Source organism: Oryza glaberrima, chromosome 4 (genome assembly GCF_000147395.1).
Source record: "Oryza glaberrima chromosome 4, OglaRS2, whole genome shotgun sequence".
NCBI lineage: Eukaryota > Viridiplantae > Streptophyta > Magnoliopsida > Poales > Poaceae > Oryza > Oryza glaberrima.
Genome location: NC_068329.1, coordinates 27,645,414 through 27,670,923, shown reverse-complemented (window position 1 = coordinate 27,670,923; position 25,510 = coordinate 27,645,414). Strand labels below are relative to the sequence as shown.

Below are 25,510 nucleotides of genomic sequence, written 5' to 3'. Positions count from 1 at the left end.
GATGTTGAATGGCAAAAGAGAGAGAGGGACAATGCTTCCCTCATCATGTCGTATGACATTGAGCATGCGAAATGGTCCTTAGCCAACAAGAACTGTTTGGCTACGGTAAAGAACACGATTGAGCCAACTATATTGGGCTCAATCCCAGAGTATGACACCGTCTCTAAGTACCTCAAAAGTATAAAGAGCCAGTTTACTGGTTCTTCAAAGTTTCATGCGACACAGCTGATAAAGTAGCTTGCGATAGAGAGGTACCATGGAGGTGGTGTAAAAGACCACATTCTTAGGATGAGCAACATGGCTTCCAAGTTGAAGCAAAAATATTTGGGCATCTCAGATGACTTTCTGGTCCATCTGGTTTTGTCCTCATTGCCAAAGAACTTTGACAACTTTGTTGTCAACTACAAAATAAGTACAGAGAAATGGAATCTTGAAGAGCTCATCTCTAATTGTGTGCAAGAGGAGGAAAGACTCAAAGAGATCAATGGTGGCTCCATTAACCTTGTTAAAGATAACAAGGAAAAGAGCCACAGGTCACCCTCCTCAAAAAGAAAACAGCCTCAGCATCTGCCTCAACAACAACAGTTAACAGTTGAGACAGGATCAGTGTCTCCACTGCAAGAAGACAAGACATTGCAAGAAAGATCGTCCTGACTTCCTGACAGTGATCATGGCAAAGAAAGGTGAGAACATTATTACATTTGTAAATGAATCTCATTATGATTGGTTATTCTAGATCCACATGGTAGATTTATTCTAGAGCAACTATTCATGTGTGTAATTGTTTAAAGGGATTCCGTTCAATGAGGACTATGCAAAGAAGTGAAAGATCCATTAGAGTTGCCAATGGAGTTAAAGCAAAAGTTGAAGCTGTTGGAGATCTTCGCCTAGAGCTCGCGAATGGCTTCACACTTTTACTTCCAGATGTTTTTATGTCCCTTCTTTGCAAAGAAATAAGTGTATCCAAATTAGATTTTGATAGATATGATTGCCATTTTGGAAATGGCAAATGTGAACTATGGTATAATAATGAATGTATTGGTCTTGTGTTGCAAGATCAGCTTTATTTGTTATCTCTTTTTGAGAATGTGAATGTTGTGTCCTCGTTGACAAAAGAAAAGAAAGCGAACTCCTGATGTCTCATCGAAATTATGGCACTAACTTTTAGGCCATATTTCGAGGGGGAGAATTGAGAGACTGGTTAAGAATGTAATTCTTCCTCCATTGGAGTTCTCAGTTTTAGAACAATGCATACAATGCATAGAATACATCGGTGCCCAAAACACCGTATGAGCTATGGATCCTCCGTGTGTGGGGGAGTCCTGCAAAGGATAAAGTATTTAACCCAAAACAGTAAGCTGCCATTTTATTGGCTATTCTGAAAGATCAAAGGGTCATCGTTTCTACTGTCCAAACAGTTATACAAAGTTTGTAGAAACGAGACACGCCGTCTTCTTGGAAGACGAAATGATTAGGGGGAGCTCGGTAGTTCGAGAAATTGATCTTGAGGAGAGGCGGGTGTTTGTACCCGCTCCGTCGACTCAGGAACCTTTCTTCTCTCTACCTGCTGATGTTGTGCCAGCAATGCATGCCGTTGCGGTACCAACACCTGTTGTTATCTCTCCTGTGGCAACAATGAATGAAAGTGAGGAACCTGTTTTACAGGATTCAACAGAAATTATTGCCACACCAGAGGAGGAGTTGCAACAGCCTCAAACAGATAATGTGCCAGAATAGGAGGCCCCTAGAAGGCCTGAAAGAGTAGCATATGGAGGATGATCCCACCTCATATGAAGAGGCCATGAGAAGCGCTCGCTCATCTGAATGGTTGGAAGCCATGAAAAATGAAATGAAATCAATGAAATTATATGATGTCTGGGATTTAAAAAAAATTCCTAAAGGAGCCAAATCAGTAGGCTGTAAATGGGTCTACAAAACCAAATATGACTCCAGAGGGAATATAGAAAAGTTTAAAGTGCGACTTGTGGCAAAAGTTTTCAAGCAAAGAGAAGGCATTGATTACAATGAGACTTTTCTCCAGTCTCTTGTAAAGATTCCTTCATGATTATAATGGCACTAGTGGCACATTATGATTTGGAATTACATCAGGTGGATGTAAAAACGGAATTTCTAAATGGTGATTTGAAGAAAAAAGTATACATGTTACAACCGAAAGGTTTCGTCATGAAAGGAAACGAAAATATGGGATGCCGTATAAAGAGATCCATTTATGGATTAAAGCAAAGCTTCGAGACAATGCTACTTGAAGTTTGATGGAACAATAAAGATATTTGGGTTTCAAGAGAATATCGAGGACAACCGTATTGATTCAAAGTCGTATTGATTCAAAGTTAAGAATGGGAGATTCTTAACTCTGTATGTAGATGACATTCTACTGGCTAGTAGTGATGTCAGTCTACTGCAGGAAACAAAGAAATTCTAGTCCTCAAACTTTGACATGAAAGACCTCGGTGAGGCTTCATATGTTTTGGGCATAGAGATTCACCGAGATAGAACAAAGTATGCATTGGGATTTTCTCAAAAGGCATATATAGAAAAGTGTTGAAGAAATTCAATATGTACAGATGCAGTGCTACACCTGCTCCTATAGTCAAAGGCGAAAAGTATGGGGCATCGCAATATCCTAGAAATCAGTATGAGCTCAATAAAATGAAAACAAAGCCATATGCGTCAGCTATAGGAAGCCTACAGTACGCGCAAGTGTGCACACGACCTGACTTGGCATTTGTTACCGGGTTACTTGGCAAATTTCAAAGTAATCCAGGCCCAGTGCACTGGAAATTGGTATAGAAAGTCTTGCATTATTTGCAAGGAACAAAAGGTCTCATGCTGTCTTACAGAAAATCAGAATCGCTCTAGATAGTGGGGTATTCAGATTCTGACTTTGCAAAAGATAATACAAAGTCAACATGCCGTTGTCTGAATGGTGATTTGAAGAGGTGAACAAGTTGGTCCTTGCGCATGCATGTTCCCCTTCTGCTATCTCAACCGTGTCTGTCTATCATAATCACGTCTCGATTTTCTGTCTATCATAATTTAATCACCTCTCTCAGAAGACTTCAGGAGTCAATGGAGGGTGGTAGTCTGAGCTAAAGATTAGGTAGAGGATCAGAGGCAGAGAGGAAGAGTGAGCTAGGTCGATCGATGAGGTTTCAGGTTGAAGGCAAGGTGATCATCTGGTGATTCGGCTCCCATCATGGCTCTCTCTGTGCTCCTGCTGCTTCTTGCAGCGGTTGCTCAGGCTCAGAAAGCACCGACGGCGACGACTGATCCGAATGAGGGTAAAACATTCTCTCTTTTTTCAAAACTGTTCTCTCCGACGATGGAACTAGCTGTGATGAATCATCTCGAAATTCAGTTAAACCAATCCGTTTTTCGGTTTCTGTCTTCCTCTTTTCCTTCGTGATTCCGGCTGGTTTTCGACATCTCTGTTTTTTTTTTTACTGTGTCTGACTTCTCCTGAATTTTCTATCGTTTGCCCACTAAATTTCTGCATTCGAAAACTTGTTTTTTTTTTTCTTAACGTAAACGCACTTGCGAAATCGCGATCCAGATCAGGCGACCTGTAATCCGTTCTACAGTTTCTGGACGCTTCAGAGTTGACCTACGTTGTCCTGCGCTTGCTCCTGGCTTCCTCGCGTCCGATCGGCTCTGTTCTGGGTAATCGGACGGTCGAGGAGTAGCCAACCGTTTGCTCATAAGTTCTCTCTTGACGTGGCGTTTTGCAGCGGAGGCGCTGAACGATGTGTTCGCGAAGCTCGGGCAGAAGGCGGCGGCGTCATGGAACACCACCGGCGATCCGTGCAGCGGCACGGCGACGGACGGCACCGACATCAACGACTCCAGCATCAACCCGGCCATCAAGTGCGACTGCTCCGACCAGAACAACACAGTGTGCCATATCACCAGGCTGTAAGTGTTCCCACGGTTTGGCACCCTTCTTTAGTCTCTGCATGCACACGAGGTGTTCGACGGAATGCCTAGCTTGCAATGCGTGCACTCCAACTACAAACTGTCTGATTAATAATGTCTGTGCGTAAATTGAGAAGGCGAAAACTAATGCGTTGCATGCTGATGCAGGAAGATTTATGATAGGAATGCAGCTGGCCAGATACCAGAAGAGCTGCGGAACCTCACACGCTTGACCCATCTGTATGAACTCCCAGATTTCTTACGTGGAGTGGTCATGATCCAAAGTACTGCATTCGTAGCGCACAATATGATTTAGTTTCAGGATAGTTTGCCATCCAACAAAAAAAAACACGAATATTAGGGAATGACCTAATATCAAATAAATAGAAGGGGTGAAGCTTTGAATGGTGGGCTAGCCAGAAGATCCCTGGGTGTTTCTCTACCATCCAACATTCTCCCAATGTTTTACGCATTCTAGTTCTATTTTCTAGAATATAAGAAAATCGCTACAGAGTTCAGTTGGCGTTTTATTGATTAGTGATTATCATCATCTGTTATTGTGAGCGCTATTTCTTATAGGATGTTGTAACTTTAGAAGTGCTAGTTAGTTACATACTCCTGCTTACATTTAATTTACAACAGTTGAGCTTCACACGAAATTTCATCATGGGATGAATAAAATCAAGAAAAAACCATCTGACAGAAACTCAAACATCTCATTCTAATATCGAACAAACTGACGTTGATACCTGTTTTGTTCTTGATTCAGGAATTTGTCCAAAAACTTATTGATAGGGCATATTCCATCATTCATAGGAGAGTTGACTTCTATGCAGTACATGTGAGATTGAGAACTCAAAACATTATTACGTTAAATGCATTTGTTTTGCAATAAATCTCACAATTTTCTCCCTTGAACACACTAGCTCTTTTGACATCAATACATTATCTGGACCTGTTCCAAAGGAGCTCGGTAACCTTACAAATCTCATATCACTGTAAGAACTATATTTACATCCTTTTGTGGACCTAATTCCTCATACAACTATACTATCATGAAAAAGCTTATAATGTAATTTTGTCTTACTATAACCTTAAATTTATTTAACTGGGCAAAAATTATTAGAGAAGCAGTGAAGCAAAGCATAAATTGAGAATATATGCCAATTTCCTCGCGTTTATGCTATTCAATGAAGGATTCTAGAATTCTGAGCCGAAGAACAAATGGCATATTTATTTGTTGTGACATTCTTTTATTTGTGTATTGGAGTTTAACTCAGTTGGAAGAAAAACTATGCTTATAGTGTTAATTCAATTCTAATACAACTTTATGTTTTTGTTTTTGGTTTATCTTCAGGGGTTTCGGCCCAAACAATTTTAATGGCTCCCTTCCTTCAGAACTGGGGAGCCTGTTCAATCTTGAGCAATTGTGTGTTTTAACTAATTATTTGTCACTAAATTTATTTTTCTATCAAAACATTTTATTTTCTTGGACTACTCAGCCTAACGTGTTCTGCTATTTGTATCTCTCGATTGCAGGTACATTGACAGTGCTGGCTTAAGTGGAGCACTACCATCATCGTTTTCCAAGCTGACAAGAATGAAAATATTGTATAGACCTATAACAAGACATGTTCATGTTGATATGGATGTTCCATTCGATTAAATCTTATGTGCTCTATATCCTTTTACTTGTGCAGGTGGGCATCAGATAATAAATTTACTGGGCAAATACCAGATTACATTGGAGGCTGGAATTTAACAGACCTGTAAGATTGGTATTAACCTCTATGCATAGTACAGTATTTTTTTTCAAGATGACAATAGTGAAGCTGTTAACATTTTCATGTTATTTCAAAGAATTTGAGTACAGTTTGCTACAGTATCCATAAACTGAGCTTTAGCTTGAGAAAAAATTAAGTAGGTTTTTTTTTTTTTTGAAACTAAACCGGCAGGAGAGCTTGAAGGTCAAATACTATCCACTAAAGGTTTTTTTTTACTATAAACCTACTTAAAGAATACAAGGTCAAGTACCTTTAGTGGATAGTACTTGACCTTGTATTCTTTAAGAGATTTCTAGAATATTCTTTCATATGAGTGAGCTGAGTCGCCTTTTAGAGGCCTATTTAATATATCTTCAGTGAGCATAAATATTCTTCTCTCGCCCGGCGAATAAATATTCTTCTCTCACATGAAGAGATGGGTGCTAGTTTTGAATAAGGTACTAGTAGTATTGGCAAAGATTGGATCTGTTCCGCCATAATATACTGTGAAGAAATTGTACGTTAGCTTACATTCTTTTGTTTTTACCCCTGGAGTTGTTATCTTTACTTCTGTCACTTCAAGTTGGCTTAACAGTAAATTATTGTGTTTAAATGACTAACTACACCTATGAATTTGTAGGCGGTTTCAAGGAAATAATTTCCATGGTCCACTTCCTGCTACTCTTTCTAATCTTGTCCAATTAACAAACTTGTAAGTTCCTAATGCTGGCAAGAATAGTGATGCATTGTTCTTATATATCAATGGTTGCAGGGGAAAATGAATAAACTGTTTCTATGGTCCAGGCGAATTGGTGATATAGAAAACGGAAGCTCATCTACACTGGCATTTATCAGTAAAATGACATCTTTGAGTACCCTGTATGCATAAATCTCATTCACTTATCGCTCAAACTACAGACTGGATTTCAATGTAGTTCATGACAAGTTTTTAGCTCCTATAATATGTAGCATCTTTTTTTTTTCAGAGTTTTGAGGAACTGCAGGATATCTGATAGTCTTGCATTAATTGACTTTTCGAACTTCTCGAATTTAACCCTACTGTAAGCATTTTATTTCTATATTAAGTGTGTTTTTGAAGTGAAGTGAAATATTAAGTGTGTTTTATGCAAATATTTAGATGCAATTGCCTCTGTCCATTTTCTCTTTCTTTTTAAACTTCTACAGGGATTTGAGTTTTAACAATATCACTGGCCTAGTACCACAAACCCTGTTGAATCTGAATTCTCTCAACTACCTGTATGGATTATCCTACCTTCCAAAGCTTCTATATATCTTGTAATAGAAGACTTGTTTATTTATTTCTCTCTCTCTAATGTTTGCAAGTTTTGTATGATCAGATTTCTTGGGAATAATAGTCTATCAGGAAGCCTTCCAAGCTCAAAGGGACCTTCACTTACAAATTTGTATGTTAATATGGCTTGATCTGGTTTATTTGAACAGCAAAAGGAGACTGTTTATTAATTTTAGTGAGCCTTCGACATTTCATCTTTTGCAGAGATTTCTCTTACAACCAGCTCTCGGGAAATTTCCCTTCCTGGGCTAGCGATAAAAAATTACAATTGTAAGTACCAACTTCTGGAGTTTCTTAACAGACTGAACCAAAACCAGCCCAATCAAGGGCATGTGTGGTCAAGGTTAGGCTTGTGAGCTGGCTTATTTGGTTTGTAGTATATGCATACTAGCATTACTAGTGTATTTTATAAATTTGAAAAATATATTTTTGGCACATCTAGTATAAGTCTTCATAAAGTAGTTGGTTCTTTAAGACATCTATGTTCAGATTCTTTGGGGAAGTGAGACTAACCTTAGAGCTTAGCACTGAAACTCGGTCAAGCTAGAACAAAAAAGCTCTAAATATGCCATGAAAGAATGGGATGTCTGTTAACTCTTGTATATTATTGATTGAACTTAGGTATTTGGTGGCAAACAATTTTGTGATCGACAGATCCAACAGGTGCGTCCATATGAATATCTTGTCAGTAATTTTGTATAGTTACTAGGTTTTCTCAGCTTCTAGTTTGGATTCAAAGTGTTGACGTTTTACACCTGCAGCGTCTTGCCTTTGGAATTGGAGTGCCTTCAGCGAAACACAACCTTTTCTCTTGGTCCTCCAGTATGTGAGTCTTCCACCTTTTGTGATTTCAAGCTTGTAATGTGTTAAAGAACTAGTTCTGCAATGGCAGATTTATTAAATAATGCACATTGCTTGCAGCTTCCCCCTTTGCTGTGAAATGTGGTAGCTCTAGGTCCATGACAGACTCAAACAATAACTTTTACCAAACTGATGATGCCACTCTTGGACCTGCATCATATAATGTGAGAAAAACAAGTTCACCAATATGGGCTGTTAGCAATGTTGGAAAGTTCATGGATACACTAGCATCAGATGGGAATTACATGATCTTCTATAGCAGCCAGTCTCAGAATACACTAGCTTCAGAACTGTTCCAAAGTGCAAGAATGTCGCCATCGTCTTTAAGATATTATGGTATTGGACTTGAGAATGGAAACTATAATGTCACGCTTCAATTTGCAGAGCTTGGGTTCACAGAGTCTCAATCTTGGAGAGGCACAGGGAGAAGAGTCTTTGATATATATGTCCAGGTAAGTTCTGCAGGAACCTATACATCAAGATTTTTTCTAGAGAAAATTCCTTTATGTGCTAATGACTTATCAATCTATCCCATTCATGCCATTAAATTTCCCTAATGCTCTACATGCCCCTGTATATCTTAAATAGTAGGTGTTATCCTGAACCTTTATGTTAGGAATCACAAGTAGCTTAATTGTCCTTTTGAGCTTAGTCAGCTTGCCAGTTTCATGGAAATCGCTGGCACTAATTTAAAAAAAATCATCTTGCCTTCCATTCTTTGAATGCCTTCAAATTTGAAGGAATTTTTTAAAAGTTGAAGTTTAGAATATTTTGATGATTTGGGTAATTTGGCCACACTCCAAAAGAATAGTTATAACTAGAAAAGGAATTCCCTGATGAGGTTTCGATCTGGATGGAGAGGATTCTCACTTATGGTTATGAACTAGGGGAAATATTTTTTTCGCCGGGCCGGCGAAGACAGCTGGCCGATGTATATTAACAAAGAGAGGGAGAATGTACAATGTGGCACAATGCGTCAATGCATCGCCTTTACAAACATAATGTAGGTTTAGGGGTCAAAAACCTTAAGCTGTTCAGCAAAGCTCTTCGCCTAAAATGGCTAGCAACCAAAAGGGAGCACCTTGATCGCCCTTGGACAGCAGGGGCGGAAAAACCACCAAGAGAGATGCAGGACCTCTTTTACTCGGTGACAAGGCAGCTAGTTGGGGATGGGAAAAACACAGACTTCTGGAGGGTGGCTTGGTTGCAAGCGGGGAGTATCAAAACAAGTTATCCGCTACTTTTCAGCCACATCGAGTGCACTGGCTTGACCGTGGCAAAAGGTTTACACAACCATAAATGGGTGCGCGACATCATGGGGGCGCTCTCCAACAGTGCTCTAGCAAAATACTTCAAGGTGTGGGATGAAGTCCAAGGGATGCAGTTAGGGGGGAGGGGGGGATGATGTGACAATGTGGAAGTGGGCAGCCAATGGAAAATTCACTGCATCCTCTGCCTACAGCATGTTCTTTATGGCAAAAACAGTCGCTAGATGTGGCAGCTTGATTTGGCAGACAAGGGCCCCATCGAAAGTGAAGTTCTTCATGTGGTTGGCGGAAAAAGGACAATGCCTCACTGCAGACAATCTCAGCATTAGAGGATGTCCGCACCAACAGACTTTGCAAGTTATGTTCGTCACAGGACGAAAGCTGCAACCACTTGTTTGTAACTTGCCCCTACACGACGAGAGTCTAGAGGATGATCAGGGATTGGATCGCCTCAGTCTTCCAACTACCAGCCAAGTCGGGTTTGGACCTCGGGGATTAGTGACTAAGGGTGCGACTGAGTTTTCGGACGCACTACAGGGAGGCCTTCGATACTTTGGTTCTCTTTGTGTGCTGGATGCTGTGGAAGGAGAGGAATGCACGTATGTTCCACAACCGGGAGAAATCTGCTGGCTTTCTCTTTGGTGCCATCAAGGAGGAGGTCGTCATCTGGAAGGAAGCTGGGGTTCTTAAGGATTTGGGAGAGTAACAGCCAAGCCATAACTCCTTTTTCTTGTTTCGGGAGGTGGTTTCCCTAGCAATCTCCATTTGGTGCCTGACAGCCTCTTTTCGGGTCTCATAAACTTGAAAATTTGTACATACCCCCAATCTTAATGAAATTTAGTCGGCCTTTCTTTCGGCTGACCCGGCAAACAATTACAGGCTAAATTCTCGCAAGATGTTGCTACGGCATGACCCATCGAACTAACAAGGCCTGCCACTTTCCAGGTCTCCCATTCATCCCCCATGGCGGCGCAAAGCTGGGGTACTGTGGCTGCATGCCCGTCGAACACCCTCACATTTCGTTCTTTCTAGATCAACCAAGTTACAAGGATAACCCCGGCATCGAATGTTTTGCGATCAACTTTAACAACGGATTTCAGGGCAGCGAGCCACCATCCAGCGAAATCCGCAGACGGCGTTGAGCAGGATAGACCCAGGAGAGCATGCACCCGGACCCAAACCTGCTGGTGTAGGAGCAGCCCTGGAAAATGTGTTGACATGTTCCGTCGTCGTTGGAGCAGAGGTGGCACACCGGTGCAAGCTGCCACCCGCGGCGTTGCAGATTGTCGGCAGTTAAGCAAGCGTTGCGCGCAGCAAGGAACATAAAGAATTTGCACCTCGCCGGCACACGCGACTTCTAGATGATCTTGCCAAGAGGGAAAGTTGTCCTGCCTGCCGATAGCAGCGAGTAGGTTGAGCGCACAGAGAAAACTCCATCTGGGGCTGCCTTCCATATCATCTCATCTTGTTTTTTTTTTTGGGGATACGCAAGATGCGCATCTTTGTATTAAGAGAAATAAAGAGTATTTACACGAAGCCAAACAAGAAAATAAGAGTGGGACGGGAAGACAGGAGAAGGACCCAAAGATCTTAAGCCTATTCTCGCGCCAGCATATGGAAACGACCTAAACCAAGACCTAAATGGTTAGCACCGGTAGCGCCGCATGTGCCAACCGCCAGAGAGTTGCTTCCGCCGCCATAGCTCAAGCTATCTCTGACTAGGGCCTTTGCTGAGAGTTGCAAACCCTATTGTTTCTCTCTTTCCAGATTGTCCATGCAGTTAGAGTTGCGATTGTGTCAAATCCCCTTCTTCTAGCCGCTCCCACTTTAAGGCGGGAGTTGCAAAGCCAGAGATAGAAGGAGTCTTCATTCAGGGGGATACACTGCGGTAGACCAATGCTGGAAAGGACGACCCACCAAAGTTGGCGAGACTTTGGGAAAGCGACCAAGATGTGATCAATAGTCTCTTCATGTTGATCACAAAGGACACATCTATCCGGGTGAGGCAACCCCCTAGAACGCAGGTGGTCCGCCGTCCAGCAGCTCCTTTTTGCGACCAACCAGGCAAAAAACCGGCATCTCGGGGGGGGCGAAGGTCTTCCAGATGGGTTCGGATTGGAAAGGAACCCTACCTAGAAAGAGTGCCCGGTATGCCGAATGCGAAGAGTAGACTCCCGATGCATCTCATCTTGTTTCACCGGATCAAGGGAGATCCCTGTGACCACATCCCACAGAGTCAGATATTCGCCCAGCACCTGTACAGAGAGGCCACCTCTGATGTCGGCGACCCAGGAGTCTGCCCCGTGCTGAACCGCCGGCGGCGAAACAATACAACATCTTCTTATCTGCCGGCGGCGCAAAGCGCGTCCAAGGTCGCTCCGGCTGCGTCCGGTGCAACCAAATCCATCGAGCATGGTGGGCAATGCCCATTAGGCGAAGATTTCTTATCCCCAGTCCACCCTGCTTGAACAGAAGGCAAAGCTTCTCCCAGGCTACAAGGCTGCACAAGCCTGCAGCCTCTTCATCCCCTTTCCAAAGAAATCCCCTGCATTTCTTCTCAATTTCACTGATCGCCCAGGCAGGGAGCTCCAAAACGGACATGAAGTAAAGAGACAGGGCCATTAGAACGTGTTTGATCAGGGTTAAGCGAGCATCTGGAGATAAAAGCTTGGGTTTCCAGCCAGCCAAGCATTCAAGCTTTTGGCAAGTCTATCCATTATTGGTTGGATCTGCACCTTTGTAGGTTTGCGAACAGAAAACGGCAGCCCAAGTTACACAATTGGCAGCAATTTGATTGGGCAAGCAAGCACCCCAGTGACCTCTTCCACTTGTGCATCGGTGCAGTGTATTGGCGTTAAGGAACTCTTCAGCAGATTGGAAACCAGGCCCGAACTAGGGGAAATATGGTCTTCATTTTTAAAAAGAATGGTCAAGTAAACAGCTGAGCACGTGTGGGAATGTGGGATAAAAAAACACAGAGGAATGGAGCAAAACTCTTCTTTTTAACTATGAAAAGGATGTAATGATAACTCACAAGCACATATTTTTTTTAATCTTACAGTCAGGTCAAGATTCATTTGACTTGTTTCTCTTGCAGGGGGAGCGTAAGGAGCAGAATTTTGACATCAGGAAGGCAGTTGGTGGTAAATCTAACACGGCTATTAAGAAGGATTACACTATTCATGTCACCAAAAATATCGTTGAGATTCATCTTTTCTGGGCTGGCAAGGGCACTTGCTGCATTCCTTCTCAAGGCTACTATGGGCCTTCTATCTCAGCTCTGAGTGTAACCCCAAGTACTCTTCTTAACTACTATGTGTTTTCTGTATAGTTTATATGAATACACTAATAACAAAAAGATCCATTGTATAATATGCTGAATGTTCTCCTTTGCAATATCAGAGAGAACTGAGTGAAAAATTGAATCACTCTAAACATACCGATTCAATTGTAAAATCTCTTCTTTCTTTTTTTTTTCCTAACTAGTGGACTTGATGTCAGATTTCGCCCCTGGGGCACGAAATGCTGCACAGAAGAAGAGTAGTAGTAAAACAGGTGTAATTGTTGGAATTGCAATTGGTTTGACAGTTTTAGGGTTGGTAGCACTTGCTGCAATTTTTATGTCGACACAGAAAAGGAGAAAGCTATCCCTGGAGCAACAAGGTACATGTCACACTAGGTTCATGACCGTTTGAAAAAAAGACACACTAGGTTCACAATTTATTCTTATCTGACCAAACAGGTCATGCTAATTGCTGTACCATTTTCTGTGTTTACACTTTACAGAACTATACAGTATCGTTGGAAGACCTAATGTATTCAGTTATGGTGAACTAAGGTCGGCAACTGAAAATTTTAGCTCTAGTAATCTTCTCGGTGAAGGAGGATATGGTGTGGTTTATAAGGTTAATTCATTTCAATTCTATTGTATGGATATAAATTTGATATGAACTTTTACTTCTAGAACAGACGTATCGACAATCTAAATAAGTTTACTGGACAGCACAAGGATACATCCATTTATTCAAATTGTTATTTGTTATTCATAATGATAATTGTTAGATCCTTTTAGTTCAAGTGTTCAACTCTACCTTTGAGTTTTGTAAATTGCTTTTCTCCTTGTACATACTTCTCCCCTTTTCCAGTTTCCACTGTTATTGATATATACATAGGGTCTTCCTCTGCATTGTTTGATTTTGATTATACAAATTTTCTTCTGTATATATTTTCTACACATAAATGGCACATGTTGCTAGAACGGGGAAAATATTATTTCACTGTACCCATCCAAAAGGGTTGTTTGACAATGCTCATTTTGGCTGCTATTGTGCAGGGTAAGTTAATAGACGGAAGGGTAGTGGCAGTGAAGCAACTATCTCAAACATCTCATCAGGGGAAAAGGCAATTTGCAACAGAAATAGAAACTATATCCCGAGTGCAACACCGTAATCTTGTGAAGTTGTACGGTTGCTGCCTTGAAGGCAATAATCCACTGCTGGTTTATGAGTATATGGAGAATGGAAGCCTTGATAAAGCACTGTTTGGTACAAGTTTCTTTCAATTCTAGGCAACTAGAACTCTGAGAATTCAGGTTTGTTTAGAGACCTAAAAGCTTAACCCTTCATTTGCAGGAAGTAGGAAATTGAACCTGGACTGGGCAACGCGCTTTGAGATATTCTTAGGCATTGCAAGGGGTCTGGCTTATCTCCATGAAGAGTCCAGAATCCGTGTTGTTTACAGGGACATCAAGGCTAGCAATATTCTACTCGACACCAATCTCAATCCTAAGATCTCAGATTTTGGGCTGGCCAAACTTTATGACGACAAGACGACACATGTCAGCACGAAAGTAGCTGGTAAGTACATTTCCATATGTTCCCGACCTGTATATTACAGATACATTTCTGTAACGCATGGCAATTTTCACACTCTTTTGTCTAGTGGTTATCTTGCACCTGAGTACGCCATGAGAGGTCACATGACTGAGAAAGTTGATGTGTTTGCATTTGGTGTGGTCCTACTGGAGACTTTAGCTGGACGGCCAAACTATGATGATACGCTTGAAGAAGATAAGGTTTATATTTTCGAATGGGTAAGTTCACTAGCTCACTGGTGAATTATGAATATACTAAAACCAAAGCAAGCAAAACAATACGGTATTTATATTATTGGCATAATCTACCCTGAAATTTCTACTGAAGATATAAAGAGTACATGTCATCCTATTCCTAGATCTCGTCCTGCAGCAAATTGGTTGCAGATATTATGATGAATTGATGATATAGGCCTTGTTTAGATTCAAACTTTTTTTTTTAAACTTTCAACTTTTCCGTCACATCAAATGTTTGGACACATGCATGAAGCATTAAATGTGGAAAAAAAAACCAATTGCACAGTTTGCATGTAAATCGCTAGACGAATCTTTTGAGCGTAATTACGCCATGATTTGACAATGTGGTGCTACAGTAAACATTTACTAATGACGGATTAATTAGGCTTAATAGATTTGTCTCGCAGTTTACATGTGAAATCTGTAATTTATTTTGTTATTAATATACGTTTAATACTTCAAATATGTATCCGTATACTTAAAAAAATTTAGCACACGAACTAAACACAGCCATAAATAACAAGCAAAAGTTGTCACCCATTTGATTTCAGGTGTGGCGGCTGTACGAGAGCGACCGCGCTCTTGACATCGTAGACCCAGACCTCACAGAATTCAACAGCGAGGAGGTGCTCCGTGCCATCCACGTGGCCCTCCTCTGCACCCAGGGCTCACCTCACCGGCGGCCGTCCATGTCAAGGGTGGTGGCGATGCTCACCAGCGACGCCGAGGTGGGCGAGGTGGCGGCGAAGCCCAGCTACATCACGGAGTGGCAGATCAAGGGCGGCGGCACCACCACCACCACCGGCTCCTCGTCCACGAGCAGCAGCGCCGCCAACGGGCAGTGGAGCTCGGCGCCGCCGCCGCCGAGGGCCTCCTCCTCGCCGAAGATGTCGTCGCCGTTCTTGAGCTCCGTCGTCGACGAAGGCAGGTGACGGCTTCGCGCTGCCGCTCGCCGGTGCTTGGTCGGATCAAACTTCTCAAGAAACGGCAGATAATAGTGTCAAAATTTTTTAGGGACTCGAAATAAAACCGCTGCTCAAAACCAGGAGGGAGACAGATTGTACCGGTTTTAATAATTGGGGAGTTATCTCACCCGGTTTTCCGATTAAGACATACAAATTAGAGAGAATCTCTTATATGCCACTAGAAATTGATTAGTTCCTTTATATGCCATTAGAAATTGATTAGTTCATTTATATGTCACTCAAAATTGGTTTCTCCCTTATATGCCACTGGTTAAAGTTTTTCCACCTTTTTATACCACTCCCAGTACTATCGTTGACTGTTAGTCAAACGTTAGTTTTTTTTTCCGTAAATGACCAATATGCCCTCTCAACTAAAAATGTGTAAACTTCAAAAAAATCATAACTAATTTATTTTAAATCTTTTTTGAGTGAACAAAATTTTGTTAGAACCAATGAAAAATGCTCTTTGTATTAAAAATATTATTGGAAAACTGCATATTTCATGCTTTTATCGAAAATTTATTTGTGATGGTGATGGCTAAAATTGCATGTGATGAAAAAAAATCAATTTTCATATGTTGTATCCAGTAACTATATTAGTACTAAGATACTTATTATTGGTTGTATACAAACTCTCAAGGGCAAATGCGTCTTTGTACTATAAAGTTAACGGTCAACTGACGGTGAAGTGACGGCAATGGCATAAAAGGGAGGATAAACTTGAATCGGTGGCATAAGAATGAGAAGCCAATTTGAAGTGGCATATAAGGGAACCGATTAATTTGGAGTGGTATATCTCTCTGCAAATTAGATTTGGCATGTTTTAAGGGAGTCAATGTGAACTTTTCCTCCGAAAATACGGGCTCTATATTAGCCCGAATTCCCAGCGCAAGTGGACCGGCGAGACAGCCCATGACAACTGTATACAGTATATCTGTGCCGTGCGTGCTTAATACTCTGCCTATTAAGCTCGCCTCTGGCTGTGTTTATTTGAGCGTAAAGTTTAGATTTTGGTTGAAATTAAAGATGATGTGATTGAAAAATTATGGGTGTATGATAGGTTGATGTGATGGAAAAGGACTGAAGTCTACACACGCTTTGCCTCCTCTGTTCAAGTGTCATCCATCACGTGTAAACAGATATGCCCGTTCAATCGCTCATGTTTTCCTTAGATTAGTTTCTTTCATGTTGAAAGAGGAAGATTAGTAAACTGTCAACTCAAAACTCTACTCCCTTCGTTCCAAAACATAGTAACCTAAAATTAAATAGAATATATTTTATTACTACAAATCTAAATAAAGATTATATCTCTGTATAGATTCGTATATTCATGGTACTCACTCCCTTGATGTGATATATTTTGGAACGAATAGAGTAGTAATCTGTTTCATTTGAGCCTACTATCTCTGTCCTAAAAAAAACGATATAGTACCGGATCTGACACTAATACGAATTTAAACATATCACATCCGGTTATATATTCGTTTTTTTATGGGACGGAAGGAGTAGGTTATTATATTTTCGATTAGAGGGATAACGATAAATGAGTGCACTTCTTTTTTTTCCCCTTAACGGCACCAATGCGCCATTGTCGTCAAACGAGCTATACGAAGACCATTTCCTATACTCAACAACAAAGTATCAAAATGCTCAGAGCTGCTACACACGCGAGCGCTCACAAAACAACGTGGTCAATTTCCTAGTCCTACATGCCCGCGGCAGCTGCACGGAGAGAGCGCGCAAAAGACCACCGTGAAAACTGAAAATTCTCTCTATAAAATAATGGATTTATGGACTAATCCTGCATACAACAACCGCGCACTTGTGTCGTGCGGCTCAAACTACCGTCGTACTCCCTCCGTCTCAAAAAAAAAAAAAAGACAAACCCTGGTTTCCGTGCCCAACGTTTGACCGTCCATCTTATTTGAAAAAATTATGAAAAAAAATTAAAAAGACAAGTCACACATAAAATATTAATCATCTTTTATCATCTAACAACAATTAAAATACGAATTATAAAAAAAATTTATATAAGACGAACAGTTAAAGTTGGACACGAAAACCCATGGTTTGTCTTTTTTTTACGGAGGGAGTATGCCAGTAGGCAGAGGCAGGCCCTATTTGGGGAGGGTAAGGTTTTGAAAATCTGCTGCAGCTTCTAAGAATGTGGAGGAGCTGGGTGTTTCAACTTCTTCTGAATTTTAGTTTATTTTCTGAATTCACAACTACAGAATCTGAGAATCTGGATGACAATCTGGACTATTTAGGGGGATGGAGATTCTGAACAAAGCTGCAGCAGCTAGAAACTCCCCAAACATGCCCGCAGACAGCAGTTTTGTCGCGGCATGAAATAAACAAGTTGGGCACTGCGACTGCACGCAGAGATTGCATCCTGTAAATATACGACGCGCTGCATTATTCTTGCAGAAATCTGATTGAGCAGCTGCTTGGAGGAGCCTTGTGTAGGTGGAGATCGAGAGAGGCGATTAACGGCTCAATTAAGGAGAGAGAGAGAGATGAGGAGGTTCATCAGGTCGAGGGTGAGGAGGCAGCTACACCTCCATGGCTCTGTGTTGCTCATCATCCCGCTGCTTCTTGCAGCAGCGGTTGCTCAGGCTCAGCAGGCACCGACGACGAGGACTGATCCCACTGAAGGTAATCGATCACGTCTGTCTTGATCCTGAATAAAAGGAAAAGAAATGTTATCTCTTAATCTCTTTATTATTATTATTTTGAAACTCTGAGATAACTGATAAATTGCCTTGAAATTTGTTAGAACAATCTGTTAATTTGGTATTCACGAAAATAATTCTGTTTGTTTGTTTGTTGTTGTTCATGTCTTGACACCTGGTACTTGATACTTCATCTATCGTCCATATCTGCTTTGCTGTGATTGATTCTTGGCCGTCCGATCGACACGTGCTTTGTCATCTGACGGTCCAGGAGTACCCAGTCGTGGCTTATTAACGGTTGGGAACTTGGGATGTGAACCCGTTTCTGATGTGGATTTTGCAGCGGCGGCGCTGAACGCGGTGTTCGCCAAGCTCGGGCAGAAGGCGCAGCCGTCATGGAACATCACCGGCGACCCCTGCACCGGCCGCGCCACGGACGGCTCCTCCACGGAAGACGACAGCTTCAACCCGGCCATCACCTGCGACTGCACCGACCAGAACGGCACCGTCTGCCACATCACCAAGCTGTAAGTGGCGTGCACGCGAGGTGTTCGACGGATTGCCTAGCTTGCAACGCGCATGCTGGTTCTTGCGCTGGTTGGTCGCTTGGCCGTTCCGGCATTTTTACCAACGATGTCAGTGCGTAAGTTGAGAATGGCAGAAGCTAACGATGTACTTGCTCATGCAGGAAGATATACGCCATGGATGCGTCTGGGCCGATACCAGAAGAGCTGAGGAACCTCACCCGCTTAACCAATCTGTATGAACTGTCAGCTTTCTTTCATGGAATGGTCATGATCCAAAGCATTGCCAATTTGAAGCGTTCTAGTTTTGCTATTCCTGTCATATTTCTTCAGTGCTTTTAGAGAATAGTTACAGAGTTCAATTTTCAGTTTAGTGATTACCGTCCATCATCTGCTACCGTGACTAAGGAATATTTCTTTCAGCGTTCTTTACATTTAGTTATAATAGTTGGGTTCCACTTCAAATTTAATCACGGAGGGAATAGAAACATCTCCTTCTAATGTTCAACAAAACTGACGTTTACCATATTGATTTTATATTGTTACAGGAACTTAGGACAAAATATTTTGACTGGGCCTATTCCATCATTCATAGGGGAGTTGACAGCTATGCAGTACATGTGATATTTATAGCTCAATACATTGTTTTATTAAATACTTTTGTTTTCAAATCATCTGACATTTTCTCCCTTGGACATAAGGAATTTTGGCATCAATGCATTGTCTGGATCTATTCCAAAGGAGCTTGGTAACCTTACGAATCTCATATCATTGTAAGAACTATATTTACATTATTTCGTGGCCCTGTTTCATCTTACAAATGCACTAGATTTCTAGTAATGAATAAACAACAAAACTTATCTATCTTTTGTACTCTGACTCTCCCACTGAATATATTTAAGTTTTACTCTTAAAAATCATGAGATGAAGCATCATATATAAATTTAATACATATGTCAATTTCCTCATGTTTACACTATTCAATGAAGGGTTTCCAAAATTCCGAGTTAAAGTAGAAATGACATATTCATCTGTTGTCATATTCTTTTATTTGAGTATTGAAGTTAAACTCAGTTATGAACAACTACTCTGATACTGTCCATTCTTCCTAGAATATAAATTCAAACAAACGATTTTATGTGCCTGACATGAGTCCTTTTTGGGGTATATTTACAGGGGTTTGGGCTCAAACAATTTTAGTGGTCCCCTTCCTTCAGAACTGGGGAACCTGGACAAACTTACGGGATTGTAGGTTTATTCAAGACTTCATCTTTTCTTTTACCAAAACATTTATTTCCTTGGGCTTCTCAGCTCAATTTTGCTGCTATTTGTATCCCTCAATTGTAGGTACATTGACAGTGCTGGCTTAAGTGGTGAGCTACCATCATCATTTTCCAAGCTTACAAAAGTGGAAAAATTGTAGGCCTCTAATATACGTATTCTTATTGAAATTAATCTTCCATACCATTAAATCTTATGGGTTGTATATCCTTTTCGTTGTTTAGGTGGGCATCAGATAATAATTTTACTGGGCAAATACCAGATTATATTGGGAGCTGGAATTTAACAGACTTGTAAGATTTTTTTTCTGGAACCTCAGGAATATGCCTTTAAGATTGCTATTAGTCACCTTTCAATCAACAGTGATCTAACCTAAAATGGTGAAGATAATAGGGGCGTTGTTACATTTCTCATATTGTTTCAAATAATATGGTCATATTTTTTTCTATAACTACCTTCGAGTCAGACTTTATACTGAGGAAACTTGAAGTAGGTGCTAACATGAGATGCATTTTTAAGCCTACTTGGCTCAGTGTGATTTTTAAAAGAGGATTGTTTTCTCATTTCTAGAGTAGCTTTTTAATTGACTGTGCTGAGTCACCTTCTAGGGGGCCCTTTATGTAAGTTTAGTGGTGGTTGAGAATTAGTAAACAATGCATCTTTCTTCTCTCGCTATTCATGAAGAGAGGGGTTCTAATTGGAAAGGTACTAGCTAGTATTAGTCACTAGTCAGCACTGAACCTCTTTTACAGTATTCCTTTTTTCAGCATAAAAGAAGTTGTGCTTTAGCTTCATGAGTTTACTTTCTTTTGTTTTTTTTTTTTTACCAAAGAGTTGATATCTTCTATCACTACTAGTTTAAAGTATCAGTAAAGAATTTTTTTTATCCAAATGACTAATTACAGCTATGAATTTATAGGCGATTTCAGGGCAATTCTTTTCAAGGTCCAATTCCAGCTACTCTTTCTAAACTTGTCCAACTAACTAACTTGTAAGTGCCTACTGTTGCCAATAAATGTGGTATACATCATTCTTTAAATACAATGTATTTTTAGGGGAAAATTGAATAATCAGTTTATATGGTGCAGACGAATCGGTGATATTGAAAATGGAAGCTCTTCACTGGCATTCATCAGTAACATGACATCTTTGAGCATACTGTACGTATAACTTTTCATGACCTAAACTACAGCGCTCAGCGCATAGTATTAGTAATTCGAACCAAGTTGTTAGACCTTACAGCGCATAACATCTTTCTATGCAGGGTTTTGAGGAACTGTAAGATATCTGATAATCTTGCATCGATAGACTTTTCGAAGTTTGCAAGTTTAAAATTACTGTAAGCATTTTATTTATACAATAAACTTATTAAAGCGCCATTTGTGCAAGACATTTTAAATCTATTGCTATGGACCATGCATTGAATGATGACCTCTTTCTCATCTCTTTTATTTTTTACTATTACAGGGATTTGAGTTTTAACAATATCACTGGTCAAGTACCAGAAGCCATGTTGGGTTTGAATTCGCTCAACTTCTTGTATGGATTATCTTGCCTTCTTTCTTAAAACCAAAGACCTATTTATGTGTCTTGCTAATGTTTGCAAGTTTTGCACAATCAGATTTCTTGGGAACAATAGTCTTTCAGGAAGCCTTCCAAGCTCAAAAGGACCTTCACTTACAACTTTGTATGTTCATATGATCAAAATTTGTTTGAACAACAAAATGAAGAGTTGTTTTTTTTTTCCTAATGATGATTTGGTATCTCCCTGTTTGCAGAGATTTTTCTTACAACCAGCTCTCAGGAAATTTTCCTTCTTGGGCAAATGAGAAGAATTTACAATTGTAAGTAAGAACTTCTGAAACGTTCATTAATTGCATGTTAGACTAGTGAACCAGTGTATTATGCTTAGTAAATGCATATGATCATTTGGTGTATCTGAAAGCTGTATTTGATGCATCCTGCTTGTAAGTCATTCACAAATTTTTTGGATCTATCATCTATAGGCCACCTATGATTTCAGGTTCTTCATGGAAGTGAACTTAAACTTACAATTTACCACAAGAATACACCACATATGATTCAATTTTATAGTTTAAGTTCATTTTTTCAAGGAAGACCAAAAATGCTCTTATTCTATGAAAGTATGAAGTATGAGGAAGCCTTTTTAATTCTAATATTGTTTATTCTTTTTAGGAATTTGGTGGCAAACAATTTTGTGCTCGATAATTCCAATAACAGGTGCATCCATATTCGAATTTCTTCTCACAAACTCAAGCATAAATCCAGATTCTCTCAGCTTCTAATTTCGATCGAAAATGTTGATGTTTTTCATCTGTAGTGTCTTACCTTCAGGGCTGGAGTGCCTTCAGAGAAACACGCCCTGCTTTCTTGGTTCTCCACATTGTGAGCCTTCAGCCATTTGAATGTGCTTACTTGAGATGCATGTTATCTGCAACCACATATCTACTTACCCAGTACTAATTTTTATTGATCTAATTTGCTTCCAGCTGCCTCCTTTGCTGTGAATTGTGGTAGCAACAGATCCATATCAGGCTCGGATAATTACGTGTATCAAGCTGATGGTGTCAGTCTTGGAGCTGCACAATATTATGTTACAGGAGAGACAAAATGGGGTGTTAGCAATGTTGGAAAGTTCATGGATGCACCATCAAACGGAATTTACATATTCAACAGCTCACGCCAGTTTCAGAGCACACTGGATCCAGAACTGTTCCAAACTGCAAGGCTGTCACCATCATCTTTACGATACTATGGTATTGGACTTGAGAATGGAAACTATACTGTCACACTTCAATTTGCAGAGATTGAGTTCGAAGATACAAAGTCTTGGAAGAGCTTAGGGAGAAGGGTTTTTGATATATATATCCAGGTAGGTTCCAGCCTAGCTGATAAAGTATACTTTACCCGGCAAAAAGATAAAGTATACTTTAGCTTATAATCAAGTCATGATTTTCTCTTGTTTTTGGTGCAGGGCGAACGTAAGGAGAGGAACTTTGACATCAGGAAGGCCACAGGCGGTAAATCTTACACTGCTGTTAAGAAGCAGTACCTCATCCCTGTCACCAAAAACTTTGTTGAGATTCATCTCTTCTGGGCTGGCAAGGGCACTTGCTGCATTCCTGCTCAAGGCTACTATGGGCCCTCTATCTCGGCTCTGAGTTTAAAACCAAGTACTCCCCTTAACTACGAATCATGGCTTCAATATGATTATGATTTATATTCTGGGGTCAACTATTGCATTTAATTGTAAGATCACATTCTTTTCTCTTGTCTTCCTGTTAGATTTCATCCCTACGGTGCGTAGTGCTGCAGCACAAAGGAAGAGTAGTAGTAAAACAGGTGTAATTGTTGGAGTTGTAGTTGGTGTGGCAGTTTTTGGTTTCGTAGCACTTGCTGCAATCTTTCTGTGGATGCAGAAAAGGAGAAAGCTATCATTGGAGCAACAAGGTACATGGTATACTAGGCTCAATGGATCCTTAACCGAGCAAAAAGGAAGCTAATAGATTGACATGCCTTTTTATGTTGCAGAGCTGTACTGTATTGTTGGAAGACCTAATGTATTCAGTTATGGTCAACTAAGGTCTGCAACTGAAAATTTTAATTTCAGCAACCGCCTTGGTGAAGGAGGATATGGGGCTGTTTATAAGGTCCGTTCATCTATAGTATACATGATTATGAATTGGTTATAAATTTACCTATGAAATAAGTTCTAGATAAATTAACTTCTAGATAAGAAGGGTACAGCTAAAAGATAGTATATGATTTTATGAATTCCTTTCTGTTATGCATAAATGACTAGATTCTTTGTGCTTTTTCTTCTGCACATAAAGGATGCTTATTAATAAATTGGAAAATATATTCCAATGAATCCATTACAAAAGATGTTCAGTACTGCAAAACCTGAAACTTGCATTTTGGTGAATTCTACCATGCAGGGTAAGTTAACTGATGGAAGGGTAGTGGCAGTAAAACAGCTATCTCAGACATCTAATCAAGGGAAAGAACAATTTGCGACTGAAATAGAAACTATATCTCGAGTGCAACACCGTAATCTTGTGAAGTTGTATGGTTGCTGCCTTGAAGGCAAACATCCACTGCTGGTTTATGAGTACTTGGAGAATGGAAGCCTTGATAAAGCACTATTTGGTACAAGTTATTTCAGTTTGATATGGCTGAGATTCTGTGAACTCAGATTTATTATTAGTCTATAGAGAGCTAAAAAGCTTAACCCTTCATTTGCAGGAACTGAGAAATTGAACATTGACTGGCCAGCACGTTTTGAGATATGCTTAGGCATTGCAAGAGGTCTGGCTTATCTTCATGAAGAGTCCAGCATCCGTGTTATTCACAGGGACATCAAGGCCAGTAATGTCTTACTTGATGCCAATCTCAATCCTAAGATCTCAGATTTCGGGCTGGCCAAACTTTATGATGACAAGAAAACTCATGTCAGCACGAAAGTTGCTGGTACATTGTAAGTTCATTCCATCTTTCTCACCTTTGTCTTTACAAACTACGGAGTACTAAAGCTAATGAGATTTTTGGCTCTCCTTTGTCCAGTGGTTATCTTGCACCTGAGTATGCCATGAGAGGTCGTATGACTGAGAAAGTTGATGTCTTTGCATTTGGCGTGGTCTTATTGGAGATTTTAGCTGGCCGACCAAACTATGACGATGCGCTTGAAGAAGACAAGATTTATATTTTCGAATGGGTAAGCTCAGTGGCTCATGATGAACTCCTAACCCATGGAAAAAAAATAATGATCTGGTCGTTGTGTTTATTTCGACAATTGATCTTTGTTATTAGTAGAATATACTCCAACATTTTTCTAAATATTGATAATATGAAACACACGTGCCATCATATGATTTTTTTTTTGTTCAAAACAAATAATTTAAACCTGTCTCTGATTTTGAGCGTCTCAATACTTTCAGGCCTGGGAGCTGTACGAGAACAAGAACCCTCTGGGCCTCGTAGACCCAAACCTCGAGGAGTTCAACCGGGAGGAGGTGCTCCGTGCCATCCGCGTCGCCCTCCTCTGCACCCAGGGCTCGCCTCACCAGCGGCCGCCAATGTCGAGGGTCGTGACGATGCTCGCCGGCGACGTCGAGGCGCCGGAGGTGGTGACGAAGCCGAGCTACATCACGGAGTGGCAGCTCAAGGGCGGCGACACCAGCTACATGGACAGCGAAGTCAGCTGGCAGTCGAGCTCGGCGCCGGGAGGACCGGCCTCGCCGCGGACCTCGTCGCCGTTCTTGAGCTCCGTCGACTAGGATGGCGGGTGCTTTTCGCGCCCGCACGCGCCGGGGAGGCTTCGTTGGATCAACTGCCCCTGAACTGAAAGTGGCAGACAACTTGTTTTTCTTTCCCTTCTGCGAGGAGCAGATAATTTTTTTGTGTGTCGAAACTGTTAGTCTGTGAGGCTGACAGCATGTGAAAGTTGCTTTCCAAGTACAGGCCGTGCACTGTGCTACTGTCTATAGAATTTTTTTTTGGATAATGATAGACTATTTTATTTGTTCACTTATACACAAGAGGAATTATTCTGCTTAATTACCACTCCAAAACTCCATGAATGCATGCCCCTTTCTAACCAAATTGGCCATCGCCATCGCCATCATCACCAAACTATGATCTTTCCAGCTCTACAGCTTGTCCACCACAAGCTACAAGACCAATTTGCCATTTTCAGCTAGTGGATTTTAAAGTCTTCCTCTTGGTATTTGCATGTCAATCAAATAAACCAAAAATTTAAAAAGAATTACATATATATTAATATATAATATATCACTTCACA

At 40.7% G+C, this 25,510-nt stretch overlaps 1 protein-coding gene across 2 annotated transcripts; it reads left to right on the top strand.

The window, feature by feature from the left end:
• The first annotated feature begins 3,062 nt into the window (after positions 1–3,062).
• Positions 3,063–25,237, top strand: LOC127772269 (probable LRR receptor-like serine/threonine-protein kinase At1g56140). Of its 2 annotated transcripts, XR_008017347.1 has the most exons (24): positions 3,065–3,302; positions 3,750–3,933; positions 4,102–4,173; positions 4,703–4,774; positions 4,860–4,931; positions 5,291–5,362; positions 5,473–5,544; positions 5,634–5,702; positions 6,337–6,408; positions 6,501–6,575; positions 6,683–6,757; positions 6,882–6,953; positions 7,055–7,120; positions 7,213–7,278; positions 7,630–7,671; positions 7,770–7,834; positions 7,930–8,321; positions 12,235–12,433; positions 12,639–12,800; positions 12,924–13,042; positions 13,471–13,681; positions 13,769–13,993; positions 14,079–14,229; positions 14,799–14,939. XR_008017347.1 is itself a non-coding variant. In XM_052298290.1 (23 exons), exons 1-23 carry the CDS (start codon positions 3,218–3,220, stop codon positions 24,984–24,986), a joined length of 2,958 nt encoding a protein of 985 aa, XP_052154250.1. In that variant the 5' UTR covers positions 3,063–3,217; the 3' UTR covers positions 24,987–25,237. The 2 variants fall into 2 exon arrangements, 1 of the variants encoding a protein (XP_052154250.1); XM_052298290.1 differs by lacking the exons at positions 5,291–5,362; positions 5,473–5,544; positions 5,634–5,702; ... (14 more) ...; positions 14,079–14,229; positions 14,799–14,939 and adding exons at positions 19,756–19,827; positions 19,914–19,982; positions 20,609–20,680; ... (13 more) ...; positions 24,274–24,424; positions 24,648–25,237 and having other exon boundaries at positions 3,063–3,302.
• Positions 25,238–25,510: the final 273 nt, after the last annotated feature.